The following is a 21852-nucleotide window of genomic DNA, read 5'->3' on the forward strand; positions in this document are numbered from 1 at the left end:
GGGTTTTAATTCTGCAATCAGCACATATAATAAAAACTATATAAATTTTAAAACATTTAATTAACAAAATTCGTCTGACTTGACATTATTTTTAAATAAAAATTTAACCATAAAAAGAGTAATTTTATTTAACAAGGTAATTTCAAAAGCATAATCAAAACAATTGAATTCAATACATTTACAATAGAGGCCAACAACAACAATTATTAAAATAGAGTATGTGATTACATTAATTATTATTTTAAAACACCACTACACCATTACCAATATATAAATTCCCCAAAATTAAAACAATGACTGAAGGAATATGATAGGAATGAAAAGGATTTGTTATATAAACAAATAAGTTACCTAGTTAATCATAATCAAACATGTATTTTGTGAACTACAATGTCTCTATTGGTATACTTTGTGTTTATTTTATTGCACACAAAATTCACTAGTTTGAAGCATTTTTTAAAATACTGTCTGCTTTTTCAAAGCATACTATCACAGACATTCCTATGCAATTTTATCACAACTATATAATCACTTCGTCTATGCTCATAATACGAAGCTTTTGTTCATCAAATAAATTATTATAGCCTTTATAATATAGGGTGTGCTACAATGTTATGTTTCAGAACATATATAACAATAAATAAAGTTATGTATCAATCAAAAAGGAGGAATTCTACCCGAGGGGCGTCTTACAGTAGCTTATTTTAAAGAGGCGGCAAAATTATTTAGGCATATTAATGTTAGACAAATATAATTTGTGTATTTGTAAGATATAACTAAGGTTTATATAACTTCCAAAATAATTTACACCTTAACTTCAAGTACGTTAAAATAGCAAAATACTCCATAATAAATATAATTACATATGGTGTTTTCATATTGAGTTACATAACTATCTCCTTGGATATTTAAATCTAGCCCATTTATAACCAAATATACATAATCCTCAAAATCTCTTACAACCATTAATATATGGAGATTCTTTGTACTTTTGAACAATAAAAAATTAATAAATGCTAATCGCCGAGCAACAAACTGAAGTGAACCTTCCCTTCTCATTGAATTTTTTTTAAAATTGTTAATTATACCCTCTGGTCCTTTCGACATATCATAGACAATTTTTATACTCTATAACTTATTACTATTATTTTAATCTTCAATAATTCCATCTCTGTATATCAACTCTTTAAACAATATTATTTAGATATATTAACTTTAAATTCAATTTATTCAGTGTAACATAATCAGGGAATGTCATTTTAATGTCACATTTAAACTTTTTTTAAACCAAATATATGTTGATAATGAAAAATTGAAAAAACCGAGTGAGAGTGTGATGACAAATGTATCAAATACATTTGTTGACTACGTCGTTCTGATAATTACAAAGTTGAGCTCTTTTGACGACGCAAAAAGTGACGTTTTACTGTAATTTCATTTAAAAAGTCTGAAACGGCATATTTGCGATTTAAGTATTTCTACGTCCCTTGGCAATAATCTCGCGCTTCAACCTTTTCGTCGACTACTCCCAACGAAAGAAGAACCTCGGAACGTCGACGTCGCGTCAAGAGGCAACGAAGCCTAAACACTGGACGAAGGCCGTTGCGTTCATAAGTTATCGGATAGCGCATCCGCGTCCAGTAATTGTTTTATTCTCTCTATGCACTGCAGGGATGCGTCGTTGGCCTCTTTCGCCATCTGAAAGTGGACCGTTACAGTGAAGGGTCCCAATACAGTGAAGGGGAACGATAGGGTTCAGTCGAAGATCCTCACCAGAGACAGATTCAAGAAGCCGTGCGGCAATCCTTCGACGACGTCGATCTCCACCTCGTTGCCCAGACGTTTCAGTTTCTTCGCGAACATGACGCAGTCGTCCAGACACGGGTCCATGTGCACCGACTGCGATGGGGTTGGGGATGGACTTTTACTAAATACGTTTTTGTTAAAGAATACAAATAACGGCACGATCGCTCTCACCAGAATCCTCAGGGGCGGGAACCTCTTCAGCAGCCGGTCGTCGGCCCAGTAAGGAGACAGGACGGGGTCTCTGGGCACCGAGAACATGAACTCGTCCGAGGGACTCCTGGCTATCAGGGAGTCTAGGTTCGACCGCACTGCCATTCTACAAAAGAAGCCACAATAAAAACATTGGGTCGAGAGTGCCGTTGAGAAAGTTTGATGACAATTAGCCGAAAAGGTAAAAAGAAAGATGACAATTACTCTTCCTGCGTGGGTCCAGAGATGGCGTTGGAGTCCTTCATGGAGGCGAAACGGGACGACATGGCCTCCATTATGCCCGACGCCGCCTCACCGATGCTGGAAGTACGTTCGTGTTATATTGACGATTCGTTGATATTCTCCTCCACAGATTCATCTCATCAGATTTATAATATTATTTTTACAATATGGCAATACTAGTTTTAATCGAAGTTTGATCGAAAAGTGGAAGAGACCGTGATTTGCCCCTCTTCTTCTGCTCGCTCTCGCCGTCGACCACCAGAGGAGGCTCTCCGACCAGAGTGCTCGAAGTTTCGGATTCACCTCGGCGACTGAAAGAAATACTCGTCTGTAAATAGGGAGTCTATTTAAGGAATTTCGGCTGGAATCGGGAATCGTAGCCACGTTTCGGCACTACACTTCACCTGGCACGATTGCTCCTTCGTCCCTCCTCACCGTCAGTGTCGCTGTCGAACGCGTATCCGTCCAGCAGTTCCGACGAGCACTTTTGGGACCGCTCTTCCGACGGACTCGCCCCTGACGGACGTGGATAGTTATAGAAAAACTGTGAACTTAAACGCCAGATCGAAGACGACAAAGGCGGGAGAAGCGACCCTCACCCGTGGCCGTGTGCTCGCTCTGCAGCGAAGCGGCGCTGACCGTGGTGTCCCCGGAGTGCCTCCTCTGGCTGCCTTGGGACTTGTGCGCCTGCAGCTCCAGCAGATCCGACGGAGACACCTCCTCGAACGAGGACTCGCCGAGACCTTCTGGAAGTGGACGTAGGCTACACCCGAGACCCGTGCGAAAGTCGACGGTGACGCAACTCGCAAATACGCACCCTGCGATGGGCTGACTTTGAGGAAGCCGTTTCCGTCTATGGGCGTGGTCGCGTTCGAAGTCCCTTCTCTTTGGCGTTTCTCTTCTTTGTCCTTCGAATTGGGACTCGCATATGCTGAAATATTAGTAGTTTCGTAAATGGTCGTCCTCGTGACATTTTCACGGAACATCGCACTCCGATATCGAAAAAGTATTCTGATAAATGTTCACAATTTGATTCAAGTCAAAATTATAACTGACAACTCGAATACGTGTCACCTTTGAGACACCTCATCATGAAGCCGAAGGGCAGCAGAGGGTCCATGAGGCAGAGTAGCCTCGAGGGGCTCGGGATGAAGCTGACGAGCAGGGGGGCGTAGGCCATGAACAGGCCTTCCGGGACCCGAATTCCGCTCTCCAGTATTCGAAGAATGCAGCCCGCGAGGAGGTTGGCCCCGGCCGAGTCACCCGCGAACACTATCCTCTTACCTGACGAACGTTTAAAAAAAACATTAATATATTTATTATTTCCCAGTCTTAAAACGAGACCATCTCTTTCTTACCCGTGGTGCCGACCTCTCCGAGGTGGTTCAATAGCCAGCAGTACGCGTAGAAGACCTCCTCCGAGGCCCTCGGAAAGGGCGCCTGCGGAGCGAGGCTGTAGTCCACGGACAGAATGGGCACGTCGAGCTTGGCCGCCCAATCCCTCAGGTAGCTCTCGTGCGATTTGGAACTCTGCGCCACGAATCCTCCTCCGTGGCAATGGAATATCACGCCGTCTGCCGCCGGAAGATTGGAGGTCTCGTTCGTCTGGAATTGACAGATTCGAACCTCCAGGCGTGACGTGAAATATTTGGGAAGCAGTATATCAAACGGCTGACCTGAATTTGAGTAGAAGTAGAAAGTAACACGTTCGTCATCGGAGTCGTGAAAACACTCACCATTCCGTTCCTCTTGTTGACGCTGATCAGCCGGACGTTAAGGTCGTGCAGGCCGATGTGCGAGTTCGGCGGCGGAACCGTCCTCTCCTCGCCGTCCACGGTCGGCACTACGAGGGGCCGAGGCGTTATCGTTATCAATTTGTTCACCGCCACCGCGGTCGACATCAGGCTCGGCACTCGCCGCATTATTTCTGTTAACGCCGTTTCGATACAGTGACTACAGGAATCCTCCGGATCAAATGTAGCTCTATCGATCGAGTTATATAAAACTACGTGCATATTCTTTCAGATTCTAAGATTTCTTATTAATGTTTCGTTGGTATACAACTGAATCTGAGAATCTCGATCGAAGTGAAATAAACCTTTGCATTGCAAAGCAACCATTGGTAGTTAGGGAAATGAAAGAGATGGCTGGGAAAGATCAGGAAGTAGCGAAGCCTTCGTTCCGTCGGAGGTCGTCTACTCCAAAGTGGGCTATTTTTAAAGTCTAAGTCAAACATCATTTATATATATATAGGTAACAAAAAAATTTTGACGTTCATAAGTGTACATTGTGCATTTTTATAAAATTTATTTAGGGAACTACGGCTCAAACCCAAAATATCTTTATTCATATAGGTAAACGAGCACACTAATTATGAACGTGTACATAAAAGATGTTACATTTACTACCAGTTCGCAAGTCAACGGCGTAGAGCGGGCAAGAAGAACTGGCAAGGAAGTCTCAGCCACGCTTTTCTATCACTAACTTTTGAGTCACACAAATTGTTTGAACGTTTTTTGAATCTAGTCAATGTGTAGAAATTAAGCGGCATGATGCTCACCTCATGTTGAGTGATATATCGAAACCAGCATTGCCCGAAGGCTTGCAAGTGCGTTGCCGGCCTTTCCAAGAATTGGTAAGATTTTTTCTTGATGGACCCTTAGTCGAATTGGTTCGGAAATACTTCAGTGTGCAGCCGGTTTCACATAGAGGTGGTGCGTGGCAGAAATTGCCTTAAGAAACGCTCACTTGTGGAACGACGGACGTCAAGGATTGTATTTTGTATTCTGCCTTGACCTCTGATGATGAAACTCACCTGCAGGTTCTCTCGGAAAAGCGGCGTGAAGTGATGCAACCCACCACCTAATCCCGTGGTGGTTCCTCTGTCGCCGAGGTGGTCCTGCAGGGTATGGATCTTTTTGTTTTTTCATTCTCTGTGGTGCCGGTCGGTGGCAAATCCCAGCCTTGGTGTAGGCGTTCTTGCAAGGCAGCTTTGCGCTGTCAGCGCGAATGCTTTAAGGCCTGGGCAGAAGCGGTGACATCCTGTGATACGACTATCGGCGAACGTGAAAAAGCATACAATTCATCCAGGTCCAGGTCAGCCCAGGCCAGATTTGGCGAGAAATTGGCCTACCTCCCTTCGCGGACTCGTCTTCTGGTCTCTTGCTAAGGGAATTTCTGTCCGCCCTTCATTCCACCACTGTACAGCGAGGATGACTCGCTGGCCCACACCGCGAAGGACCTGTCGGGCTGTCTCTTCGCATCCAACTCGCCTCTGGATAAACAAGGGAGGTCACCACCAACTGTTTCCATAACTCGAGCGAGCCTGATGGCATCCCCCCAATTGTGCAGCGTACTTGTGCTCATGAGTTGGCTCCGGTATTACTCGCTCGGCATTGTCCCTGAGTGCTAGAAAACCGCTTCAACACATCCGATCTATCCGAACTATCACCCAATCGCTATAACCTCCTTGTTCTTTAAAATAATGGAAACCATTACCAAACGGCCAGCTCCAGAGGTATTTAGAGGGCCACCAGCTTTGATATAGCGAAAACGGAATTCCCTTCGATCGTGTGTGGCCCAGAGCACTGCTTTCGAAGCTTCCTGCCTATGGGTTCCCCGGTGCAATAAGGCGAACCTATTGCGTGACATCACGCCGGTTATTTGAGAGACAGTCGTACTGTCTCGGTCGTGCCTGCCCATATGGCTGAAGCCCGAAGGCAACAACATGGCATTCCCACTAGGAAGGGGCTGACTCATTGCGCTAGTGAAATAGCCGTTATCACAGGTTATTTCACAAGTGGGCGATGGGGTCGTCGCGTCCCGACGCCGCTAGATAGTTTTTATTTGCAGATTATTTTTCTTAAATAATTTTTCTACTTTGTCTGTGTATTATATTCTAGGAATATTATAACAACCAGTAAACAGAACCAAACGGTTCGTGACGTGATCAATTTAATAATAAAATAGTATTATTTGCCACAAAGGCGGGGCGTCGATTAGAATGTATAATAAATAAACCTAACATGACAAATGTTGTTTACGAGTTCAGTTACGATTGGTTATTTATACCGATTAAATGAACATAAACAATGATTATTAATTAAGCTTAGGTTATTATCGAACATTTACACACGTTTGCGATAAACTAAATCTAAATCTGTTAGTAGTTTAAAAAAGAACAGGCAAACCAGGCGGACATCAGACTCACCACTCTCAGTGAGAAACCAGAAGGCCTTGCAGAACTCCACGCTGGCGGACTGCGATATATTGACGATCCTTCTGGCCCGGAGTTCGGGATCGATCAAGTACTGCCCGCCCGTCCACACCGAGCTGATCAGATTGCCTTGGCTGTAGTATGCTTCCGAGAAGCCAGCCATGCATATCGATATACCCTTGAGGATCCCGCGTATCGATGGGGCGAACTGGAATCACCGATCATTGCCATTAGCGTGAATATGGTTGGCACGAAGTAATTTCTCCAAGAAAAATTTATATCCATGAGCATCATTAATTCATTTTTTATGATCAAATTTATATTATTAATACTTAAACACACTTATATATTAATATTTTTTTATTGAAATTCCCCTGGGTTCTCCTGTGTAAAGTGTTTTTATGACAATAGAGTTTATTTTATTCATTTAAGAAAATAAAAAGGTGCGAGAGCAACGAAGCAAAGACGGAGGTGACCTTACTGCATGAAAATGTAAATTCATATCATGTACTTTTAATTACTGTGTTACCATATTAATGCAGAAATATTTTAAGAATTCACATTAAATTATAAACCATACTCGTAAACACAGACAATAGTTTGAGGTACATGTGTAACATGCTGTACTCATTCAGGCAAACTTTATGTGTACATTTCTTTATAAGTAAATAGACTACTCCTAAGTTACAAGTATACCAGTTCAATTGAAGTCTAAATACCTGAAAACCTAGACATCTCCCATAAAAACAATACTGATTTATTGTGTCTGCCTTAGAGAAAAGTTCTTCCGGTGAGTGTGACTCGACAGGAAACAGGTCACCAGGTGGTGCCCATGAAATTAAGGTGTGGAGATGATGAAGACACGTGCCCAGTGATGCCAAGAGTTGTCCACATGATTCCACTTCTCTAGAAAGTTTTTAATTACTATTTACATACGTATGTTTGAGATGTTAAAAAGCCATTTATAAAAAGCAAACATACTTAACAAAATATCCTTTTCTAAATAGCAATGCATCTCGTCCAGAGCAAACTTGTCTGCTAAGTTTAAGACCATGGAGGATGCAGGAATCTACAACTGATACAAAACTTCTGTATCCATTGCCTGGAGATTTTTCATCAAAGTCATATGATGGTGCCACCTATTGGAAAAATATATTTATTCGAAATATTTAACTTCAAATACTCCACAAAATATAATAATAAATAATGACATGATTTTACTACATTCCTGTAACCTTTTAATGTAAATATGGATTTATCTTTACCCTAAAGAATACATACAAATGTACAATAATTTAGAGTTATATGATAATTTTAGCCTATAATTAAAAAATTGCCTAATAATACATTGACCCAGTTAAACATAACTAAATTAGGTCACTATGAAGTAATTATAATTTCCATAAAGTTTTGACCTATGATCTAATTAAATGTGTAAAACATCTGATATATTTTATCACCTTAATTCTCAATATTTATTCCATAATACCTTTACATAATATTGTAACATATCGTATGTTTATGTTTATTTAAAAAAACGTAGTCAATTGTTTCTTTAGTGATATATAAAAACCAGCAAACAAATTGTCACCACAAGTTAAGCCAATTTTATATTATAAAATAAAAAATCTTTACTTGTTTTATGTAATTTGAACTTGAAATACTTTACGTATCCTTACCTTTCTAACATGGTCAACAAGAGGCCATACAGTATCAATGTGATCCATAAGAGTTATAAATCCTTGGTACAACCGTTGACCATTCTCACTTTCATCAGGTTGAAAATACGTAGCATTATTCTGACAGGAATCCTTCAGGGCTTCGTACATAGCATACGTAGGTGGCGCACCTTCCAGCACTTCGCAACATATTGAGGCTTTCGCAGGTGATTCAGGGAACGACATATTACTGAAACTTCTCGTCACGAATCGAAACCCACGATTGATTAGTCTTAGACTCATGTGCAATTGATTTAAGATTCGTATAAACTGTTAAATAAATAAACAGAAAAAGAACGTTACAATATTATTTACACGTTATATTTTAAACCAACAACAATTTCCAAAAAAAACAATACCACGCGCAGGAAATCATTATTAATATGTAAGATAAGTTAGTTGCTTTATTTTTATAAAACAAATAATCCGTAACAAACGCTTGGTATAATTTCACATCACAATTTGAACGTATTTAATGTTCAAGGGGTTTCCTACAGGTTTTCACTTTTCAGCAATTAATAATATAATTTTAAATTTGTACTCAAAAGTTTTAACTATAAAATGACAATTGACATATGGTTACTTGTATGCGTTGACAACGAGTAGTGTCAATGTCAACTATCAGTGTTCGAAAAATGTTTTATTATTAAAAAATATTTTGGGTCAGTGGATATTATGTAGATGTTAAATTTTTTTGAGGTTATTTATAAATTATGTTTTCACTCTAAATAAAACTTTAATTAGAATCAAGAGTTAGTGCCTTATTACTTAATGCAATGGAAGTTAGTGAGATATGTTCTAAAGACGAGAATGAATATGACATACAGATCAGTAAACCATATTCCGAAGATGCTATATCCTACCCGGCATTGTTTACAAATAGAACATTAGTTGAACTGTGCAGCGCATCATGGTGCCGTACTAAAAATCTGACCTCAGAAAGTACACAGCCATATGTAAGGGGATGTAAGTGGTCTCCAGATGGTACATGTTGTCTGTGTGTGGTTAATAATGATGGAGTACAGGTTATGGAATTGCCCCGAGATCTTTACGAGGGCGACGTTAGTTCAAATAGGACGATAAATATTTTAGAACCAGTAATCCATGTTAAGGAAGCGGGCTTGATGTATGATTTTTGTTGGTATCCTGGTATGAATAGTGCAGTTCCTGAAAGTTGTTGGTGAGTTAAGTATGATTTAATTTAGCTGATTAAATAAACATAATTTGAGGATCGAAGTTGGATTTTATTTAAAAATCAGATCATATTTATAATATTACAATGTAGGGTAAGATGTGTTACAGTTGGATAACAACAAAACAGAATGCACCAATACAAATGTGGGACGCCTTTGATGGTTCCTTAAGATGCTCTTACAGAGGTTTTAATGCAGTAGATGAAATGGAACCTGCAGTGTCATGCATTTTCTCTGCTGAAGGTACCAGGATAATTGCTGGCTATAAAAAGTTTTTGAGGACTTTTGATGTTGACAGGTTATAATATTTTTAACTATACTTTTGCATGAAATAACAAATTAGACAAGTAATAAACTAAACATAAGTAGGATTAAGTAACAAATTCCACACAAAGATAAATGACACAAAGTAGCACAATCCATTTTCTTTGTTTCCTAACTTTAGTTAGCAATCATGTGATTGATTTGTTGTGGAAACCCATGTGGGTTTCCACTACATTCACTCGGATCATATTCATATACACATATGTAAACTCTATTTAACAACACTGAAGGGACTGTGTATTCTATGGCGTTATAGAGAGTTGTTGTTAAATGGAGAGAACTCCTACTTATTACTCATGGTCAACAACAGTCACAATTTGTAAACAAAAGTACGAATTACTTAGGAAGTTCGTTTGTATGATGTCTATAGTTGAGTTTATTGTTAATAAGCCAACAAAAAAAATGTACACAGCTGCGCAGTGCAGTTATTACTAATTAAAGCAACTTAAAAAGTACTTTATTACTCAATTGTTGTTGTTATTGAGAGTGGATGAAATCCTATGTAGAATGGATCATTGTATGGAAGTCAAGCTAAACCAACCAAAGCCAATTGATTTCAACGCTTTAGGGAGCGAGTTGTTAAATCGAGGGATGTTACATGGAGTTTACACTCTATGTGCATATCAACATTTATATTATGTTGATATACACATACAGTGTAAACTCTATATTTGATTGTATTATTGGTTTTCAAAAGATCTCTCTGTTATTTATAATATCTTTGTGTAGAATTTATTGACTAAAATTTAATATTATATCTTCAGGCCTGGCAGAGAATTCAGTGAACACAAGATAAATTCTCCAGCTTCCTGTTTTGCTACCAACAGTAACTTGCTTGCAGTAGGATCATGGAACACAAGTATTTCACTATACAATGTGAATGAAATGGGCACATATAAAAGTATAGGAAAAATGCATGGTCACTCAGGTATATATGTATTCTTCCACATCCGTTATAATAGGTAATGTCATGTCAAAACAGCACTGAAAACTAAGGAAACTTGAACTTTTCCATGTTGTAGTCTTTAACTTATTACTTCCTTTAAAGAAAACACTTTATTAACGGATTGAAGCTTTGTATTATTATAAACTTATATTTTTTTGAAGTTAAGCGTGCTCCCGGGAAATAAATACAGATAATATAACTTTCTCTACAGCTGTGATACTTTTTGACATTCAACACCTTTTGTCTTCAGTCACCGTGACCACTCACGGAAAAATTTGAAATTATGTAAAATAATTATAAGTTTATATACATAGCTTCAATCGGTTAAAAAGTGGGATAGACGATATAGCGTCCAGTCATCGTTTGTAAAAAACCGAATCAGAGCATCCCACTATCCACGTGGTCTTGTCTGCCCGACCCCTAGAGTGTATGTAAGAGCTCGGAGGCGCGGACGATGAGCAGCCCCCACCTGCTGAAACAAACAAAGCACAGGCATGAATAAAATGCCTGTACTTTGGTACGCAAGGGTGGAGGGGCTGCATTTCCCGTAGCGCCGGAGCTGTTCAAAATCCAATTATTCTCTATGGTTCGGTTAGGTTAGGTTGTATGGATCGATGGTCCCTATTGGAAAGTTTAACCAAAGAGTGTTTTCTTTAAATGTGTAAAAGTTATGTTAATAAAAGACAATATTATTACTTCCTTTTTTTTTTTTTTTTTTTTATGAAGGAGGTAAAAATGCACAGCTGCAGGCCCGCGAGCGCATGCAGTCGCTATCGCGGGGACTGTGGGGATGGTTAACTCTTATCCCTCTGCTAATCAGAGGGGAGAAACCCGACCCACTAAAATTTCCTCCTGAGCCCTCCATATCGCCTGCTATGCCGGACACATTCATTCTGAATGAATGACGTCTGGCACCGCATTGAGTCCCCCGGGGGTCGCACTAGGCATTCAACCCAGGGAACAATATTATTACTTCCTACACTAACCTATCTCAACTAGACTAGTTGCCTCGACTATATGCTAGGTATTAATATATTAATATATATCAGGTGGAATTACTCACATGAAATTTACGTCTGACGGTCTCAAATTAATATCTGGGGCCCGTAAGGACCACAGACTGCTCGTGTGGGACATAAGATATTATCGAAGACCTCTCAACATTCTCAGCCGAATTGTGGAGACAAACCAAAGGATATACTTTGATGTATCACCGTGTGGTAAATACTTGGTCACCGGTGGCACAAGCGGAGTAATAAAAGTATGGGATGTGAATAAAATTAATTGGAAACAAGAATTAGAGGCCATGGATACGAAGGATAATGTTACTTTTCAAGTGAGTGGCTTGTTAAAGTATTTTTAACATGTTTAATTATTGTATTACAGATAAGACAGTGTTTATCATGCACTCTCGCATTCCACATACAAGGGAAGAAGCTACTTATTTTATTTATATTCAGACAGATTAAGTTAGAGATTTTAAATGTTTAAATATTAGCAAAAATGTCTAGAAAACATAAATTATATCTTAGCTACTTATTGATCGATCGATATATCGATTTTTTTCAGTTTCCACTACACAAAGACTGCTGTAATAGTATTTCTATACACCCGTGTAGACCCATATTGGCGACTGGTTCCGGACAGTATCACTTCGCAGACCCGACTACTATGGATGGCGAGAGTAATGACGATGAACATATGAAATATTCAAAACAGGCCGAAAACAGTTTAGTGTTCTGGTGGATTGGTGATGTCCCTGACTTAGCATAATGTTTCTCTTAATTAGGCAATAAATAATCTTAAATATTTTGTGGCTTTTATTTGTCTTATTGAAGCACACTTATTCGTAATTATTGACGATAAATAATTTATTTAACTAAAATCCTGAAATCAAACGATATAGTTTGGTTTAAATATGAATTTATTTATTTATTTTCTATTCTTACGTAACTTAATAATAATACAATAGACGACTCCCGGTTGTTGTATTCTTTGAATCCTACCAAACTCGCACGCCAATGCATGGCGTTGCCGTCTTTCACCGATGTCCAGTATGAATGAATTTGCAAGGTGTTCAATTTAATGAGTCATTTTACCTCAATTTGTTTGCATGGAAATATGGGTTTCTTAATTATTAACATTTTCCTTGTACTTTAACATTAATATTCATATTGGAACTGATATAAATATACAAATAAATGTCATTACGTTTACTACACGTTGTATATCCTACAACGTGTTTTAACACGTGTGATAGTAAGGTCTCTCCGTACCTCTCACTTGTTGTATCGTATCGTATAGATTTATAACATTTCTCTTTAAACACATACTAATTAATTATTCACTATCGAAAAGTTAGTCTTTTATTAGTAATATTATATTTATTTACACAAGCTTTGGGCAGTTTTAAAATTCATCCTATGCTTGTAAGTAACAGGTACTTATTTAGCATCGGATGATTTGCGCAAACGCTTAGTGCTATAAAGGATTACGTACGTCTAAATTACTAAGTCGTTATGATAATATTTCCTCCTATAATTGCATTTTCGTGGTTTGCTCAGTTAAATTAGCATTAATTTATGAAGTTTGAGATGCTAAAACTTTGTGGCAGCCATTAAGGCGCTTTTGTTTACAATTTCCAGGCAATTTGTGGCTTATCTCCGCCCCAAATTGTACCTGGAATTATCTCTTATTTATTTCTTTTTGCCGCTTAATACGATGTTTACTGAATAATTTGAGGTCAAATTAAGTTAAGTAAAAAATCTATTGCAATAATGTATTCGTTATAACGATGCTACGCAATAACTCAAGGTAAAGGTTTGTCTTTCGTAAGGTATACTTCTGAATGCATACCTACTAAAAATAGAATAATAATATACACGATTTAATAAAGTCTTAAAATGATTAAATTCAATTGGAACCGTATGGCAGTATGCGGCTAGCAAACCCAAATAAGCGTCGTGTGTCAGACCCAGAATAAATCTATCAAATCACCCCGATCTATTTCATATCACGTATACAAATCGCTGGAAGGGACGATATTTGTTTGCACGTTGGACGTTGTTGACTGATGGATAGATATGTAACTAGTTTATTAGCATATTGAAGAACTTATCCCAATATTCCGAAATACAGCTTAATATCTTTATTTCATTCATATATTTATATCTTTATTCAAAATACGAAGTGTCATAACTCCCGTTTACAGTGTGGGAACCTTCTGTGCTCGTAACATGGAACCAAAATATATTTCGTCAAATTCACTCGTACTTTCCTGTGGGTGGAACTTCCCACTACCGGCTTCAACCCTCAGCCGCATTCCACGCAAAGTGGTCGAAGTGTTCATATGTTAGCGCTACGAAAAATTACTCTTTGTAAATTATATTTCCACGGATAGGATCCGGAGGCGTAGAATACGTTTTTAATTTTATGGTATTAATAGAAATAACATAAAGTCTCCATTAGATTAATTTAGTTTTTCCTACGAATTAATTAATCACACTTCTAACTTCTAGCACCAAATGAGCCGCAATGTCCCGCCCATTGACTACTGACTTTACTTTTAAAAAAATATTAATACAATGACCAAATGAATGTGGGGATTATCCCCACATTCATTACATTGTACATATTTTACAGACGCTTTTTAAAATATTTATCCAGCAAACCTTACAACTTATTGAGTTAAATAACTAAGTTGTCTTTGGTTAACATAGCGAACATTGTAAGAAAACAATTCAAGTCGATACCAACTCCGGGGAAATAAATACAGATACACACAACTTTTTCTACAGCTGTGATACTTTTGGCATTCAACACCTTTTGTCTTCAGTCACCGTGACCACGCACGATGTAAAGCAATATTAATATATAAATAATAACTAAGCAAAAATTTAAATTTAAAATTATGTAAATAATTATAAGTTTATAATAATACAAATAGCTTTAATCCGGTTAAAAAATTATTTTCTTTTAACTAAGTTATAATAAATTTATTTTTCTTATCTTCTGTTTTAAAGTGCAGCAAGAATTTCTTTAGTAGTTAGAAAATGGAAGAATTTGCTTGTATGTTTGTATGTTATTTATGGCCACAACTAAATTTACAATAATATATAGACTCACTAATTTCCAAACACAACTAAGACAATAATAAGTAACCATTATAAGAGGACTTAATCACTGATCCCATAGGGCATAATCTAATCTGTAAGATGCCTCTCTCCCAAGAGAGCCGTATAAAGTTTCTTATAACACCGAGAGCAATTTAATATATGGAGGCCATGATGAGGAAATTGTTGGAGTTTCTCCAAGCAATTGTGTAAATGATACCGCAGGTAAGTGTAATCTGGAAGTCATTTAACACTAAATCTCAGTAAATTAAAGCTGGAAAATATGCGTTGTGTGTATTAAGGCGCAATCTTTAAATGAGAATATGAACTATATCATTATATTCATTGAGTAAATTAAGGTGCTATATTGGTATGTAGCTGCAGGCAGCGCAACCTACGTATAAACATCCACCAATCACACGCTGCCACCCACAACAGCAACTCTATTCTTCGCGGATCTGTTTTTCAATATACCTAGTCTAGCCATTACTTCTGTTACCGATGGAAATTCATTTTTTTAAAATGAAGTAATTTAATCTAAATAAAATTTATACCTACATATTTATTAAAGTCTCAGTTTTGGGCAGTGCGTGCCTTGTGGCCAGGTCCAGAATCCTACTGAAAAGTCCAAGGTACATTTTTAAAAAGTGTATTGCTGAGAGGTTTCACAATATAATTCAAGATATTTTCACCTGTTTTCCACAAAAATATAGTTTTGTATCCTTGATACGACACGCCCCACGAAACCATCACTGATGCAGGATGAAGACTACGTTGTACCTTTCCGACCACTTGAGTAACTTCTTTAGAGTGTCTTCTCACAGCGTACACTCTATCATTTTGCTTATCGTAGTGATCTACAATCGTAAAACCTTCATCGGTAAAGAGGATATATCTGTGCTTTTCACCTGCGTATCACGGCAGAAGGTGTTTTGATAGATCCACTCTCTTTAATTGTAAAGATTGATTTATGGGCATGTTTTGTTAAATTCCTACATATCCTTCACACATAATTTTATTTTTCGTAGGGTTTTCGCGGTTCCGTTGATGATCATACATATCAAGTTATTCCCACTTCGAGTTGTCTTCTAGCCGTGGAGATAGTAATACACCTTGTAATTAGTTTGCTTTATTAGAAACAATTGACTGTAATTATGTTTTGAATAGATGTATAGACAATAGAGCAATTTTCTTTAGTAAACATTCGAAACGTGTTCGAGTCGATGAATTTATTACCCGTTGCGTTTATGAAACGTTGATTTAATTTAGGAGATTGCTTGTTTAATATTAAACTTTTCTACACTTTATGTTTCAAATCTTAAATTTACGGCCATGAATATGAAATCACGCGCTGTAATAAGTACCACGCTATATAGTAGAATAATTTAAAATAACTTATTATTAAGGGTAAAAGTAGATATTGAGTAAAAACCTGGGCTAAAACCGATCAAATTAACCGCTTTCTGGTAAAAAAACTTAGTTTCTATGTAAAAAAAATAAAGCCTAACAAAGTAATAATACATTAATGTAAATGGGACATCTTTCTTATACATTGAAGAAAGACATTTGTTTTCCTAATCTTGATGTTATCAATCTCAACCTAAGATTGATTTCAGACAACAGAATGTGCAAATCATGGCGAATATTAGTAATTTATTGTCTGTTCGGACATATAGGGTAAGATATTATTCTTAACAACAGTAACTATTTGTTTGTAATTGTAAATTAATTTTAAACTTTTTCAATAATCATTATTGTTATTATTGTTTGGCACATCCGTCGAATTGATACGACTATATACTTCATATCTACTACTGATGTAGCTAAAAACTCGTAAGTTGTAAATTTGTCGTTTATCGCTCAAGACAATAGCTCAGAAGAACTTTATTGTTATGCCGATGTGTCGTGTTGACGCCTCAATTACCAGTGTTCTGTGTGTGTTATTATGATCGTCAAAACTGAAGTATTTTTACTTTTTATGCTCAACAATATGATATTAACACTTTGTTTATATTTCCGTATATAACGCCAACATTTCAATGAAAGTATTGAGATGGTTGTGGCATAGAGTTTAGGGACAAAGAAGGTCATTCATAAAATAAACAAGGAAGCCGGCTAAATATTCAGGAACAGTATTTAATCAAATTAAACATTGAGGTCAATGCGCCGTCCCCTGTTCTAGTTAAACTGATTCAAATAGAAATAATTAATATTTCGAAGAAAATAATGAGATCAACTTTACTTTAGTATTTTCGTTATGTATTTTTTTTTAAAAGAATGATTTTGTTATGACAAGTCACGAACGTAAGCACTGAGTTGGTTTCATAACACTTATAATTTATAAGCGAGTTCTTAAACTTCTTTCAAAAGAAACTTTCCTTATTTTGTCGTGAAAATTATGAAGCGGTTTTGTTTGCGACTCATTAGGGTTTTATTGTAAAAGTTAAAACGTAACCTGGTTAGAGAATTGAACGTTACAGGATAAATAATTTCTGTCCTTTCCGGAAATTCCATATTTTTTTATACTGTTGTAATTTTACAACAAATATTAATAATATTTGTAGGTAAATATTAATATACAAATTGAAAATTTGCTCGATAATTAGCTTACGTTGAATAAATTATGTTGATAAATGTTAATACATACTATCGGTCTATTTGTTGTATTATAATCAATTCTTTCGTTTTCGTTTTTTGTACATTAATCAAGTTGTGGTCGAATTAAATATTGTTAGCTTTTAATATTTATTAATTCGTAACAGTTTTTTTTTAGTTTCACTTATTTCATTACGCCTTCAATCCTATAATGTTTAGTGAGTGTTTGTTAGTTTGGTGAAAATGTGGTTTTATTTAAAGGCAAAGAAATGGTTATATTATTGGTAGTCTAAACTATTCCATTGTTCCTATACTACTTCTTTCCTTATCCTTACGACTGATATTTGTGTTCCATTGTTCGTTATTAAGTTTGAATAAGGGACATATCGAGATTTGTAGTCAGGGCTTACTATTTATTATTAATATCATTAAAAACGGTTCGGTATTACTTTTTGTAATATAATATACAATACAAAATACCAACCATCTCCAAGTTGTGTACCTATAAATTTTATAATTTTTTAGTCATTTTACTATGGAAAACTAATATTGGGTTGAATTTATAAACTCAACCCAATATAAGTTTGTTGCAAGTTGTGTTTTTCAGTCTTAATTTTTAAACATAATATTTTTTTGTCTCCATGAATTTTTCTATAGCTGAATATTATTTCGGACAGTTTATACATGTGGAATTGACCTTTAACAGGATTCGATTGTCATTATCAGTGATGCCAACAGTGAGAGTGTTTTCACAATGACGTAGGTTGTGTGAAGTAACGGAGCTTCAGTGAGAATTAAAATACTGGTTTTACGATTTTCACCAAGCTTTTATTTACAGTATAATATATATATCAAAAAATATCCACTTTTAAGACTTAATTTAAATTTTTATATCTTCATTACTTACGAAATATCAGAGTTTAGGGGCCACAAAAGATTTATTTGATCCCTTAAAACTAGTTAAACGTACATTACAATTTAGTTAGTAAAGCCAAAGGGTTCTTCGCAAAGTCTTATCTCAAAATTGTCTCTTTTCAAAGTAACTCCATGGTACCGGTCTGGTTTATTAGGTCTTGGCCTCACATAAGGCAAGCCGGTTTCCTCACGATGTTTTCTTTTAATGTTCGAGCGTATGTTAAATTAAATTAATAAAAAGCCAGGGATCGAACCTACGTTCTCAGGGATGAGAGTCGCATGCTAAGCCACTAGGTCAAGTCTGCGATGCATTTTTTTTAAAGCCGGTTATAAAATTATATTAATGAACGAATCTGTTCGAGACATATATTTTGTGGTAATAAATTAGGTGACGCAGTGAAGCTGACCTGGCCTGGACGCTCAATATGAATGAATCCGCATTTATTTCTCGGTATTTGATCTCGTCCCTTACGTGACAAGAAGTCTAAGGCGTCATGTGGCTTGATCACACATACATTATACTGAGTCAATAAGTTGCTTTATACTTATATAAACTATACATAATAGAATCGCTTAACAAAGCGTGTAATGTTCGGGAGTATTTAATATGTTTATGAAAAATGATTGTGGGCGGTTAGATAAGACTATCAAAACAATAAAATGATTGTTTTTTTTTTAATTTGTCTATGTCTTATTCGATAATCTTTAGAACTACTAATTTCCACACAACATTTAATTTAAATATTATATGAAGTGTTTGTGATTTATTTTTGAATACTAATTTTGGTTGGTTGGTTTTCGATGTTTTATTTTTTTGCTAATCTATTTATATTATAGTGTAAAAATTTTCGATATTAATACCAGTGTAATGTTAAACTCATACTCGTCGTCATAATTATGCATTGTTCAATGTTTTTACTTTCTACACAAAGATCTTTATTGCAAAATATCAGTATTTTAAGAATTTACGTGTATATTATTTTAAATTAAAGAAAGTTGTGTTTATGACGGGGAATAATATCACTAACAATTAAATTAGCAACTGAAAGGAAAATAAGGGAATACATCAAGTCAAGTTTAGGCACATTCAGGCTTTACACCAATTTCATTTTCATGACATGAAAGCGCTACAGTTAATTAATATAGAAGCCTTTTTATTCAATTTTCACCTTCCGCTTTTTTTATTAAATATTTTTTACGTATTTTAACGAAACTGTTATATAAAACTATCACGTGTCGATGGAATTAATTTGATTTGCTACACTACTTCCCACTAAAATACCCATAAAATCAATGAAATAATATATATATTATTTATATATATATATTAACAAAATAAGAATGATTATTTTTTTTATAACAGCGACGACTAAGCGTACTCCAAATGGCCAATATTTTACTCACAATAAGGGTCATCTTACGCCGAAAAATGTAGACGGCTTCCATTAATTTCGTGCCGAATAAGATAATGGGCTACGGTTGGGATGAAATTCTGTTAATATTCTACAGTACTTCAAATTGAAATTTTGAGTTATTTTGTTTGGTTATCATATATCGCTATATTCATATCTCGCTATGTTTTGGTGCAAACCCACCCGGTCTTTATAATAAATACCCTAGTATAGTATAGTTTTTCAACCGTTAGAATTGCTCTTGCGACTATTGCAATTAAATGCGTTAACAATGTTCTATCAGCTACGCCGTAGCCGCAATCGGGTAGGTAGCAACATCACATCTACGGTAATCACAAACGCTACGATTCTACGAGCATATACGAGTCTACATGTATTAAAACAAGTTGTACATAAGTTGCTGAATATATTAAAAGTATTATTGTGTTCAATTAACACATAATTATATATTAGGTTGGTATATTGTTACAATTTAATACATTATTTTTGATGATTATATTTTTAAACTCTTGACTTTGAAAACTGAGTGAAACCTTGAGATATTTAACCGTTTAAGAACTGGATTCAGATAATTTATTGAACTTATGTTAATATGTGATTTTTTGTATAACATATATATAATAATAATTTCTAGAAGAAACATACTAAGGTCTCGTGTATCAGTCATATAAGAAAAAGTGTTTCTTTGATCTTGACAAATGTCTTGAGACACGGAACGCCGAGATTTTTATCCTTATCCTTACCTACGGGTTCGTCGAATAACTTTCACTATTTTTTTTCGTAATTAATTTTTTGGACAATTATTGTTCGGACATGTTTTCGTTAGAAAAATGAAAATTTGAGGAACTAATCTACTATTATTTATAAAGGTTTTCATAAATATTTTATTACACGTTTTTCTACGTCAAAGAAAAGTGAAATAATTTTCGAAGCAAAATACATTATTGAACAATCACAAAGAATAAAATAAAATTATCTCAAATGAATCGATCCGTGTTTTGTTTACTTGATCTGGTTATTTCTTCACGGTTGCCTTCAATTCATCATAGTGGCCTTAATATTGGACCGAAGAAACACAACCACCTGACGGGAATTTATTCATGTTGTCGTGAAATATTACCACTTGGAAAAATCTTTTATTACTCTTGTATCCGTCCATTTGTTATCCATAATCAATGAGGATTTTCGTATTATTTTAACCTAACTCGTGCTTTTGTTACAGTTCTAACTATGAATTAGATATGTCTGGTTATTTTTCAAAAATGCGATGATGAGCTTATGATAACTAAATATGATTTTTTTTCTGGATAACTTTGTCAAAAATTTATTAAGTGAGATGTCGATTCATATTTTATATATCATAATAAAAAGTCTATAAAATAATATTTGTTATTCACTGAGTGTGCACAAATTTAGTGATGCTTTAAACCGTAATCCGCCGACATTACGTGCGAATACAGAATTAATTATAATTATTATACTAATAAATAGGATCTGGGGAAAAAAATATGTGTTTGCTTAAAAGAAGTTGGTTGTAGATGGTTCCGCCAAGAATCGAATTGCAGCTAAAACTTGTTACCGCAAAAGGTAAATCCATCGCAAATCATATTTTTACTGAATCAATTTTCTCTAAATAAAATGCAAATACATAAATGTATAAATTTATTGCAATGAATTTCATGGATTGTGTCGCTTTCCCAGTGAAGCTTTTATTGAATTTAATGCTATTATTGTGCGGCCTTCTATACGATTTATATTTTGTACGATTGTTAAACACAATGTTTTTATGATTGTTCGAAATACATGATTTCAATTTAATAATTCTTGATAAATTATTATACAATATTTTTTCTCTGCCGACCGTCACATTTATTAGTTGAGTCATTGTTGAGATGTACTCGGGTTACGTTAGACACATTTTTATTTTGATATATACTTTTTGTTAATTATAATTGATAATAGTTACGTCCACTATTTAGAATTTTATAGTGAGTGTTTACTGGGTTTTTGAGAACTATTGTGAGGCAAAGTAGCTAATATCAGTCTAACCTCTCTTTGTTTCCAAACTAATAGAATTTCTCCAAATGCTTACGGCTATATTGTGTGCCTTTCTTCCTGGTAAGAAGATATTGTAATGAGGTATTCGAGGTATTCAGGACTTATTATTCTGGTATAAGACTCGA

The 21852-nt window shown here is 35.6% G+C and overlaps 2 protein-coding genes across 3 annotated transcripts; one reads left to right on the forward strand and one right to left on the reverse strand.

The window, feature by feature from the left end:
• Positions 1-191: 191 nt before the first annotated feature.
• On the reverse strand, positions 192-8703 carry LOC123715134 (hormone-sensitive lipase). Of its 2 annotated transcripts, XM_045669986.1 has the most exons (16): positions 8532-8703; positions 8134-8442; positions 7436-7593; positions 7174-7360; positions 6449-6662; positions 3975-4165; positions 3597-3843; positions 3313-3522; positions 3056-3169; positions 2838-2984; positions 2643-2754; positions 2454-2549; positions 2221-2316; positions 1978-2122; positions 1774-1899; positions 192-1698 (listed from the first exon to the last, which is right to left on the reverse strand). In XM_045669986.1, the coding sequence occupies exons 2-16, from the start codon at positions 8413-8415 to the stop codon at positions 1609-1611; spliced, it is 2415 nt and encodes an 804-aa protein (XP_045525942.1). In that variant the 5' UTR covers positions 8416-8442; positions 8532-8703; the 3' UTR covers positions 192-1608. The 2 variants fall into 2 exon arrangements, with proteins under 2 accessions (XP_045525942.1, XP_045525943.1); XM_045669987.1 differs by lacking the exons at positions 8134-8442; positions 8532-8703 and having other exon boundaries at positions 7174-7378; positions 7436-7524.
• A 132-nt stretch (positions 8704-8835) lies between these two features.
• Positions 8836-12444, forward strand: LOC123715749 (telomerase Cajal body protein 1 homolog). Its single transcript, XM_045671002.1, has 5 exons — positions 8836-9352; positions 9475-9663; positions 10454-10617; positions 11685-11971; positions 12205-12444. Exons 1-5 carry the CDS (start codon positions 8949-8951, stop codon positions 12406-12408), a joined length of 1248 nt encoding a protein of 415 aa, XP_045526958.1. The 5' UTR covers positions 8836-8948; the 3' UTR covers positions 12409-12444.
• Positions 12445-21852: the final 9408 nt, after the last annotated feature.

This window comes from Pieris brassicae, chromosome 10 (assembly GCF_905147105.1).
Source record: "Pieris brassicae chromosome 10, ilPieBrab1.1, whole genome shotgun sequence".
In the NCBI taxonomy this organism is placed as follows: domain Eukaryota; kingdom Metazoa; phylum Arthropoda; class Insecta; order Lepidoptera; family Pieridae; genus Pieris; species Pieris brassicae.